We start from the raw sequence: 12704 nt of genomic DNA on the forward strand, positions 1-12704 counted from the left end.
CTCCAGCATGATTGCCAAATGTGCATAAGGATCTGCATGATGTGCACATGTGATCACGATGCACAGAAGACTCCTCCTCAACTAATGGACTCATGCAACAAATGAGGGTCTGTTTCAAAGCATTAATAGTCCCTAGACTGCTAGCCTCTACATGTTCCTTCACAACTGAAGGAATAATCACATGCTCACCTTGTGGCTTGAAAATAAATGCCCTACCTACATTAGGGTCATGACATGCCCTGGCCTCTCAAATGATGACATCCCACCTCTACCTTGAGATTCTAATATATCAAAATAATTGGGGATCTCCCCAAGGACAAATTCACAATACAATTTCCTTAAGAAATACATTGGGACTTCATGATTATTGCAGGGTGGGGCATCAAAGATCATCCACCATCTATCCCAAAAATTACTTCTAATACCATCATGTCTGCACCAATGGATGGGAAACCATTTATTTGTCTCTCTAACAATATTTTGTTCACCAGGCTTTCTAAACAATGCACAAATGCTACCTTTTGGTGAATATATATATATATATATATATATATATATATATATATATATATATATATATATATATATATGTATACATACATATATGTATACATATATGTATACATATATGTATATATACATATGTAGATATATGTATATATATATGTATACACATATGTATACATATATGTATACACATATATGTATACATATATGTGTATACATATATGTGTATACATATGTGTATACATATATATATACATATATATATATATATATATGTAGATCTATATATATATATACATATATATTCATATATATATATATATATATCTACAAATATATATATATATCTACATATATATATATACATATATATATATATATCTACATATATATATATATATATATATATATATATATATATATATATATATATATATATATCTATGTGTGTGTGTGTGTGTGTGTGTGTGTGTGTATTACATCTTGATATGATAACTTTTTTGCATAATATCTTTTTTGTTCCTCCCTCTTAACACACCAAATATCTAACTAACCACTAACCAAAGATACATGGGTCATAATGGACTTAAGGGAGGATGCCAATTGTCCTCTTATTGGATTAGTTAGTCCACAAGCTTTCAACCTACCAATGATTTCTGGTAATTCATTTTTCCCTCTTTCTATTTCATTTATTATGTTGTCTTATGTGCTAGGAGGAGGTCTTCCAATCAGTGCAGGTTGCAAAATTTCTTGTTCTTGTTGTGGAGGATTTTGATTCTCATCTTCTGGAGGGTTTTCCTTTGGATCTTGTTGAGGGTTTTGGTTTTGATCTTGTTGGGTATTTTTTGGTTCATTATTCACATTTCCTAATATGAAACCAATTGCAATCTAAATAACTAAACATATTTAAAGAAAAATTGAAAAAAACTACAAAACGATGCAAAAACATATAAAACAATGCAAAAAGAAGGGTAGAAAACATATGGCGTGATCTTGATCTTGAACTTTGGCGATGAGGAGGCATTTTGAGGAGGCGGGTAGCGAAAATCTTCAATTCCTTCAACTCATGTATGCAATATGGCTATGAAATCCTTGCAAAATGGAGTGAAAATGAAATGGGCAATGGGTTTGCAACCCATTTTAATTTTTTTTTATTTTAGAAAGCATGTACATGGTATAGCGCGTATGTGTTTTGTAAAACTAGAAAAAAATAGGTGTCATGTTTTTGGCACCACAACTTGGTCCACTTACCCTATTAGAAAGCCAACTCTTTTGCCATTCGCTAATGTCAACTCATTTGAAATTCACTAGGTGCTTTTGAGTAATGGCCTCCTAAATGTCATGTTGGAAGATATTCACCAAGTACTATGAGCAATTACCTCATAAAGTCAACTTATTTGACATTCACCAAGTACTCTATGTAATGGCCTTCTGAACATCAATTTGCATACCATTCACCATGTACTCAAAGCATTTATAAGGTATGTTCACTCACATTCAAATAATGTGTACCATATAAACATCCACCATGCAAAGTATAATCTATCATGATCTGCATAGAAATTGTAAGATATCCATCATAATAGATTAACTTAAATTCAAGATCATCACCTTTCAATGACTCTTGCAAATACAAGTGATAGTCATTTGGAAGTAGTCACTTCCTCATGATATACATAGGTAGGCCCATATAGTTCTAAAGAAGAGAATTACAATGTTCTTGACTTCTATAATTTTATTGATTATTGGAGAATCCATCTTCAATACAATCTACTCCCTTTTAATCAATACATCCAAGATCACTAAAGGTTAACAAAACCATCTCCTCTGTTTGCTCTCTCTCTCTTTCAATGTTGTATCTATTGAAATGGAAAACTCCTTTTGAATACCAATCTCCCTCTGAATTTGAAATCAATCTTCCTTTTCCTACAATAACATTCTTGGAGGAAAAGATCAAGGCACATAATTCTCATAATAATAATAATACCTTTAATAATTATTCTCAATAATAATAAGAAGATTAAAACTTGATACTAAATTCATAATTAATTTTAATCCTATATATATATATATATATATATATATATATATATATATATATATATATATATATATATATATATATATATATATATATATATATATATATATATATATATATCTTATTTGAGTTAACTACATCTAATATACTCATACTTTAACCGCTAAGGATATATCTTATATCATATGCAAATCAAGTGCCCTAATATGTATGAGGTAAGCCTATCATTTTGGGTTAACCGAGATTGGCATCCTGGAGGAAATTGACATTTGTCATATTGTTCCTCTTTCTTGATATTTGGTGATTCACACCATGCTTCAGTGTTTATTATATGGTCTCGAACTATCCATGTACTAATCTCCTTATTTATTCATGTAAGCAACAACTAATCTTTTGTGGATTTAGTTTCTTGTGATCAAGGTGAGGCACAATTCATCTTCATTTTTCTCATATCCATCAGTGATGTGTGTTGTAGAGATAACCAACTTACCCAATCCTTAGCTTCTCACGATAGTTCTATGATCTTTATTTCATCTGCCAAGGTTTAGGAGAGGTTTGATAATTTTGAGGTGATCAATTACTATGAAGGGTGCCACTATGAGCATGTTGAGTGGCGTAGTAGCTAAGAAATTTAGAAGCAACATTACATGGGCACTTGGATCATGTCTAGTCTTACATAAGACAGTGAAAAATTAAGGGTTCCTTAGTACTTCATAACTTCCAAACTCACCTTTAAGTAATTTCTATGCATGATGTATTACGATGAGCAATGGATCTGAAGACTCTTATGTACACCATCCCAGCTTGATGTCACCCCACTTACTCTTCTCTGGTACCCACAAACAAAGCATGGACCAAATGGGTGCCTCGAACTTGAAAGCGACATCTTTTCTAAAACATTTGGATTACTTTCATCATTTCTAATATCTCAATCATGAATCCATTCATCTAGTTGTGTATTCATGGAGGTTTCATCTCTTCATCAACATGGAGGCTCCAACCACCATTCAAAGAGGATCCGTCTAAAGCTGAGAGTTATCTTGGTGAGCCGTAAAGGTATATGCTTTAGAAGTACAAGTTGTATCTGCAATAGAAGTATAGGTCATATTTGTGCCCTTTCTCTAATTTTTATTCAATTTACATGTACAACTAGGCTCTGATACCATGTTGATTTCTTAGGATCAATTGCAGATGTAATTGCATTGACATTTTGGTATATTCTTTTCAAATGCATCAATATCCTCTTACATACATACATACATACATACATACATACATACATACATACATACATATATATATATATATATTGTGAATGACAAATGGAGAGACATGTCTCCTCATGAAACATATCTATCCATTATAGTTAATAAAATAATAAATTAAATATAATATATATACATATACATATATATACATACATACATATATATACATATATGTATGTATATATATATGTATATATGTATGTATATATATGTATATATATATATATTTATATGTATATATGTATATATGAATATATATAGATATCTATATATATATATATATACATATATATATATATATATGAATATATATACATACATATATATATATACTATAGTCTCAATTTTTTATATATATAGTAAAAATCTCTTCCAATTCCAAATACCTGCACATCATTGGACATTTTAGATTATCATCATTATTCCTAAAAATTCCTTTTTGCAATATGAGTGGATTAAGCATATGTAAATTCTTAAAATTTCAAATTTTTTGTTTGGGTGTACTAAATAGGAATTGTAAATAGGAATACATATTGCAATTTTAGCCCAAAAATGAGCATTTGCAATTCTGTGAATTTATTTTAGAATATATAAATTTTTAGATCTGTAATTCCCCATCAAATTTTGACTGAACCAAACAAGAATATGAATAAGTATTCTTATTTTTATCCTAGAATAACAATTCTAGAATGTGTATTCCTATTCCATATTATTATTCCCCCAATCAAATATACCCTAATTTTTAAAAATTTGCTCCTTGTAAAAACATAGTATTCTCATGTTAGAAGAAACAATTCTCAATCTAGGTAAAATTCAGTAAAACAAGATAAAGCATTATAGATTTGTACATGTTTCTTAACATGCTCGAATCATTGTTATTATTTTTATTAACATAATGATAGGTATTGGTATTGGAAATACTTAGGAGGGGTTGTGACTAATCACCCTATCATTTAGATCAATATAAACATACCATTTAGATCCATATGAACATAAGCCCAGAGTTTCATGTCAGCATAGAATACCCATCCACCATTGAAGATAGCTTAAAATTGATTGAGGTAGAAAAACCCTAAGAAATGGAGCACTCATCATACAAACTCATGGTCAGCAACGAGAATGAGAAGCCCAAATTCAAAACAATAGTCTTAGATTTGGAGAACACCCTTTTTTATTCAAGCTCCACAATCATCCCCCAATATGACTACACAATCTCTGTGAGAGGCCATTAGGAGCACTCAGCGCCAAGTGCAATCACATACTACGTACAGAAGAGACACACAATAGACCTTCTGATGGTAGAACAGGTAAGAAACAACTATGAGATAATAATATTCACCTCAGCCACCAAAAAATACGCAGACGCCATTCTCGACAAGCTACAAATCAACATTATTCACAAAGCCAACATAGACATCCGCCTCTACAGAGACTCCTGCCTCCTCTCTAACAAAGATGGCTACGTCAAAGACATCACAGTCCTCAAAAGAGACCTTAAAAATGTCATAATTGTGGACAATAATTTGGCAAGCTATAAACTTCATCCAAAAAATGCCTTCCCCGTGAAACCATTTTCTGAGGACTTGAACAATGGAGAGTTGTGCTGCGTCAGAGATCTTTCCATCATTGCATCACTATCCTACGATGTGAGAGACCATTAAAATATATCTGGCCATAGGTGTGTTGGAATAACATTAAAAATTCTTTTTACCTGCACAATGTTTTGCATTTAGTTTTCTAGTTGTCAATTTTTTCCTTCATCCTTAATAATTAGGGTTTGATTGATCTCTAGAATTAATAGACTAACTTAAATTTATATCTTGTAATATCTTGAATTAATTTTTATGTATTCAAATGTGTATTTCTTGTAGGTGATTATAACAATTTGGAGTATGAGTTTTTACGTGCACATCAACGTAACTTGCATGCAATAGCACTGCAAAAGAAGATTATTGTTCTAGAGTTGATGAACACTTTGGTGAAGAGGAGCAAGGAGTTTATGAAGCATGATTTCACTATTCTGATTCGTATCTCTGGAGAGCTTTGCATGACTTATGTAAAGAAGAGGCCTGGTTTGGACAATCTTTTGGCTGAGCTGGAGCAAAACTGTGAGATTCTTCTCTATACTTGTTATACTCAGGAACAGGCAGATCCTATTCTTGATAAGCCGAACATTTGTTTTCATCTCAACTGCAAACTTTACAAAGATTCTTGCCAAGATTATTGGCTGTGCAAGGATATTGGCATTCTAAATAAGAATTTGAACATGGAATATGTGAGTGTGAAGAATGTTGTGATTGTGGATTGTGATGCTTCTACATTTAAACATCATCCTTGTAATGGGTTTCTGGTAACTCCATTGGAGGAGGATGATAGTTTGGATACTGAGCTATGTAAGATGAAGGGGTTCTATAAGGGGGATTATCTCTATGATGATGTCAAAGAAGCCATTGCTAATTTTAAAAGGAATCGCAAGAGGCATATGTCTTATTTTCATTAGGGTAGAGTTTGGCTATTGTTATTCATTAGGTTTTAATTGGAGCTACCTCCCCGTTGTTAGTAGGAGGTTCTGCAAGGAGTTCATCTACATTACATTTATTAAATACATGGCAAACCCTGCAGAAAAATCTTAAAATCTTAACCTACAGAAGAATGTTGAAATCTAAGCTAGAAAGAAAAGATCTTCACTACATTGATTAAAAATCTTTTGCATATTAATTTTTTTCATGAATATAAAGTAGCATACGTATCTAATATATGTTCGTTATATATAAAGGTTGAATAATGTTAATTTAGAGTCATTTTATTTGTTTCATAATTAATTAATAATAATTTAAAATTATATTTTTATTGTATGTATGTAAACATAATTTTTATTTGATATTTTTCTTTATTAATTGTATGTAGATATAAAATTGATGATATATCTCAATTCACTATATGCATGTAGACATAAATTATATGTAATATTTATTATAGAAATGATACATATATAAATTAAAATAATTAAAATAACATTTAAAAGAATTTAAGTATCATAATAAAAATAAAATTTAGTAAACTTAAATAATAATTTATATTTACTAAAATTGTTCATTTTAGTATTATGTGTAAATTAATCTTACTTGATTATATATTATTATTCTAATTTAAACTATGTATGACTAATAGATTTCATTCATCAAAGTTATGACAAACAATTCAGTGATATTTGTTTTGATTTTTGTATTAATTATCAATTTTTGAAGTAATTGATAGAAATCAAAAATATGGGAGGCTAACCTTGAAGTACAAAAAGGTTGATAAATCAACCGAAGCTAACCTCCCAATCACCTAACTAATAACAACTTTAAACTTCAAAAAAAAATATATGTCCATAGTCAACTTAACAATACTATCAGTCTTTAAACTAATATGGATAACATATTGTAAAATAAAACAACAACTCTTATAAAATCATTGCTATAAGTCCCCTTAATCAACATAAACATAAAGACCTCATAAGGTACCAAGTTCATAGGCGTAATCATAAATGCAACAAAAATAAACAAAAGATAATAGGCTACCTGCCTCTTCCAGCCCATGGTTGTCATCCTTCTCATGCACATCTTTGTCCACATCCCCCCCCTCTACTTTAACTAGTTTTTCTAGGATCGTCTTTAACCAATCCTCAGCCAAGAACCCATAGATGGATCGAGTGGTCATTGTGACTTTTTCTAGGTCCTCCTCTTTGTTGGCATGTAAAAAATAAAGGGTGGTGGCCACAGAGTGCATGACCTTGGTGAAAAAATCCACCAAGGTTTCAAACCTTTGGAAGATAGTAGTTTGGTTGTCAACTAGGTCTGTCATGGCTTTCTCCAGCCTTTCTAGTCTCACCTTTCTATGGCTATCCTTACCATTCTTACCAACACCTTAATTATCAGTTAGACAAAAGGTTAGTACATAGTTGTTTTATCTCATTGAGATTCTATAGAAAAACATATGTTGAAAGATATTACAAAATATATGATGTATGCATTACAATTATTCATAGGAGATCATATTAGCTAAGTGGCTCATTCGAAGTGTCATCAGAGTCATCTTCCACTAGGTAGTTATCAAGGTTGATCCCAATAATGGGTCCACTTCCATGTGAGTTTTGAGAACTATCTAAACCATCATCACCACTTACCTCTATTGGTATCACTTACCTTCTATTGGTTGCTTGGAGAAACTTTATTGTCAAGCCTTTTGGATTCCATTTTTCTAATACCTATGGTTTTGATTTGTCCTCTTTATTTCTAATGTTCCCATTTTCCATCCTCTTTGAGATTCTAGATTAATTCTTCCACTATTCAATCAAATTCATCTTTAGTGATTGTTGTAGTATGACCATATAAAAATTCTTTAATGGTGCATTTACGATTTTTTTCTCTTAGCAACTTGAGGAACTTTTATTCTAAAAGCTTGAATATTGCTATTACTTATAGAGAGATATTAGAATATACAAGTTTTCAAAGAGATTCAGTAAGGTGCCTAGATTTACCTTTAAATATGTCATCATTCCTAGCCTTCTAAATGATCCATAGCTCATGATCATAGATTATAGACCAAAATGTTTTAAATAAAGAGAATATGAGTAAAAGTGAAATAATAGTTTAAATATAGACAAAACATACTCTAGAAATCTTTAGAAAAAATATGTTCAAAGAAAACATAGTGAATAGACTCAATATTTTTTTCACATAGAGTAGCTATTAGGTTTACCCCTTAATCTCTTGAAGGGTAGTTTATGAAAAAAGAGATGATATAGGAAGTAAGAAATTTTTGGTTTAATAGGTTTGTACCCTAGTCTGCTAAGAGATTTCTCGCAAGTATCATAGTCTAGGTTCATTTTGTACTTATAATTGAGGTGATAAAGGATATCAATTTTTTTAGTTTGGATATAGAAAAATAAATTTGAGCCATCTAATGACCTCAATAGTTTAGAAGAGATTCCTAGTTCACAACATGGTTTTCGGTGTGCAAGGTCAAGACATCTTTCTTTCATAAGTTAGTATGTTCTCCATTGAGTTGAAGGAATGTAGAACTTGAAAAACTAATCTCTTCCCATCTCTTTAGTTCTTTGTTGCACAAAACATCCTTGAAGTTCTAAATAACTAGTGCTACCTATCTTTTGGTAGAGAAATCTTTCAATAATGTCAATCGCTTACAAGAGTAGGATAGTTGTCACCACATATTCTTCTATCCTTCTCCTTAAGATGATTTTCATCAAAAATATTTTTAATTGTGTTTCAATTCCCCCAAATGGATTTAAAGATGTTGGACCCTTCAAATTTGATGTGTACCTTTAGTGAAAACAATTTTATAATTAGTCCTTGTTATTTCCAAGATTTAGCATGAGTTGGTGCAACCCTCAAGACATTGCTCCTAGTAAAGATCTTCCAAGACTCTTTCTCATGACTTTCTTTGGTATTCCACTTTATTGCTAGTGAAAGCCCTTGAGTCTTTAAATCCTTTGGAATAAGATGTCCTTGCTCTCTACTTCTTGTGCATAAATCCCAACTAACCACATGTCTTTTCTTATTTCCCTCTCTATTAGATCACATGAAATCATGAATAATTTTTGAAGGAAATTGAATTGACTATGCTTAAATAACCAGGCTAAGTAATAATATATAGAATGAGAGGATAGAACCTTTTTAAAAATCTTAATCCTCCTAGCCAAGGATAATAATCTATTGTTCTATTGTTCCATTTATTGAGTTTCTTTTTCTATTTTATTTCTAATCTAGTCCCACATATATTTTAGATTGGGATTAACAAATAAAAGATATTTCCAATGAGATTTACAATTATTATTCCCACCTCCAATGCTCTTCATTATCTTTTCCAATACTTGTTGTTGAGCATTCTTATTCTTAGGATTTACTCTATCTTGGTCTTGATTAAAACCAATGTCAATATTATGTATCTTGAGAAGCTTCTCAATCTTAGATAGGCTATTGCTTGGGACTGTCACCTTATCAGAGACAAAGTTAAGCTTAAGCCCACCAAGGGAAGAATAAATATACTTGAAATTATTCAAGTGGAGAGGGGGGATTATAGGGGGGTCTTTTGTATTAGTTTTAGCATAAGAGAGGTGAGTTTCATACAATTGTGGCTCAATTTTGTGGGGATATAAGTTCATTTTTTGAATTTTTGAAATTACAGGGGTTTCTTAAAAAGAAAAAAGTAGTTTAATTTTTCTTGTGGCCCTCTTTCTAGCAAAAAATAGAAGATATTAATCCTTTGGGAAGCAATAATGAGAAAAATATAAATCAAATGAGAGATTATTATGGAGGTTAACACCTTGGTTGATAGGTCCAACAAAACTATTACATCCATAGTAAGTATGAGGATATTGGACCTATTAACCTAGAGCACTCTACCAATTGGGTCTGAGGCCTAAAAGATGAGGCTCCAAAGGAAGGGTGAAAGATTCCATACTGTAAGTCATGGGGAGCTTGAAAGAGGAAGGACTTCACTATGGATAGGCACAAGAGACTAGAGGGTATTACTAAAATCACAAGACCTAAGTCTCCAAAATTATCTATTAAAAAAATCTTTTTGTAAATGATAGTTATAGAAAAAATACGAAAATTAAAACCTTTTTTTTCTTTCCTAAGTATTATGAATCCAGTTGTTTGAAAAAAACTCTAGAAGAGAGCTTCAAAATTTTAAGGGAAGAAAAAAAAAATAGGACAACCCCCAAGCCTATGCTTCTCCTACTCAATGAAAATTCCCAATTTGGTGTTAGGCTTGATACATAGACTAAAAGGAAAATGATCATTAGCAACATCACCTTTACTTGGGCCAAATTATTCTCTCTTCTACTCTTTAGGAATAGACTTGGATCCATATTTTATAGAAGAAGTCCCCTCGATCACTTCTCTAAAATATTTGAAGCCTCCTAATTGTTCAAAGTAATCTTTTTTTTTTTAAAGGTTTTGAAGTGAGAGAGGTCGACAGCTACTAGATATTTTTCTAGAAGATGAATTAGGACATAATACATTAGAATAGTTATTTTCTTCAGTTAGAAGAAATGCCTCTACTTTTGATAATAAATCCTTGTGAATGCATATCCATGTAATCTTCAAGGGATGAGAAATAAATGCAAGCAAGTAGGCTTTGTATACAAATTTTAGAGCCTACTTCCCCTTCTACATATTTCTTATTATTTTGATCAATTTTTATTTTCTAGATCAACATGGTAAAAAATTTGCAATCATTTAGAACCGATTCACCTTTGAAAATATAATTTTTATTTTTTTTGATAAATATCTTAGATATTATTAAAATAGATTAGGTCACAAATGAAGGGTCGTGCTATTAGAGAAGATTATAAGAATATAGTTAGAGGTGTGTGGATGACATTGCACATTATTATTAATGAGAAGATATTAGGAAAAATACTATATTATAAGTGAAGTAATATTTATAAAATAATTGTGAAATGATAGGTATAACATCCTCATGGCTTAAGATAATCTATTCACTTTTGTCTCTCTTTACTCTCCTATAGTTTTTTTGTGTCTCTTCATTCTCCCCTATACTTACATATTATCTCATATAACCATTAAAGGAGGATGAGATGCATGATATTGTACCTAGTGCCAAGAAGTACTTATTATCTAACCTAGTTAGGTGATAATATATACAAATTCATCTATGGTAGTTTCATGTCTTTTTAAAGGGAATCACTTCTAAAATGTTAGAATATGAGCATCTATGGGAGTAGGATTGGTTAGCCCCCAAAAATGATTCCCATTTTTTGACACAGAGTAAAACTGACACTAAAAAAATTTCCTTTTTGACCCCTTCAAATGAAACTAACAAAAGTTCTTCTAAAGATTAAAATCCACACTAGAAGTATATTATCATCATCTAAAATATTATAGTCATCATTAGGAAAAAAATATAAAAGGATTATAATGGATATTGTTTGATCTACCAGCCCAATAGATATAGTATCTCCACTTTATAATTTTCCAATGATAAGAAAATTAGGAGTGAAATCCATTCTATTAATGACTATTCCATGAGTGATTTGATTGATATTTTTAGGAGATATTTTGTCAACTGAGGTACATAGAATACATCATTATTTAGGTTTCATCATAAACATCAAGATATCCTTTCCCACACACACACACACACACAAATACAAAGACTACATATGAGAGAAACACCATAATCTAGAATATTTCTCACTTATCATGACTTGTAGTAGTGAAATGATATTTTCCTTTATTATCACTTGTCACAAATTTGTGATCTTATCCTTATCATATTATATTTATTTGGAAGAATAAGTTGAATTAGACATGCTTGAAGGAAATTTGATTATATTCTTCTTCTAGAGATACATATATTCATAAATATCATTCTTATGAAAATAATTTCCTTCATGTCCTAGCTTCTTCAAATATAAATAGACATAATTATCCCCCTTTTATCGTCCCCACATAATGGAGAAGACGTATACTTTCCTTGGAAAGAGGAAGATTGTACTCTATCCTTATATATATTAGGCTTTGATTGATTTTTCTTCTTGTTGGATCCTTTTTCATGACAATCTACCAAAGCATGTGACTTCATCAATGTAGGGTTACTCATTTTGACCAACACTTCATGTTAAAGAATCAAAATAGATATGAATGAATAAAATGATGCTACATAGCCACGTATTCCCATATTCAACCAATGAGTATGAAAACTAGAAATAAGAGCTGCATACTCTGAAGGAAGATTTCCTAGTAACTTGAGGACAAAATGTGCATCCTCCTTCTAAGTGCCACAATCTTGAAATTAGGCTCTGATCTCATTTTACTTACTAGCACACTCCTATATTATATCAAAATGCTTAG

The 12704-nt window shown here is 30.9% G+C and overlaps 1 protein-coding gene across 1 annotated transcript in view; it reads left to right on the forward strand.

Moving 5' to 3' along the window:
* Positions 1-6316, forward strand: part of LOC149527937 (uncharacterized) — a 72877-nt gene extending 66561 nt beyond the window's left edge. The window contains exon 2 of the mRNA XM_089811185.1: positions 5688-6316. Coding sequence (XP_089667311.1) covers positions 5688-6316 — 629 coding nt within the window. The remainder of the gene's footprint in view (positions 1-5687) is intronic.
* The last annotated feature ends 6388 nt before the right edge of the window (positions 6317-12704 follow it).

Source organism: Cupressus sempervirens, chromosome 11 (genome assembly GCF_028749045.1).
Source record: "Cupressus sempervirens isolate cs-2001-9-10 chromosome 11, ASM2874904v1, whole genome shotgun sequence".
Lineage (NCBI taxonomy): Eukaryota > Viridiplantae > Streptophyta > Pinopsida > Cupressales > Cupressaceae > Cupressus > Cupressus sempervirens.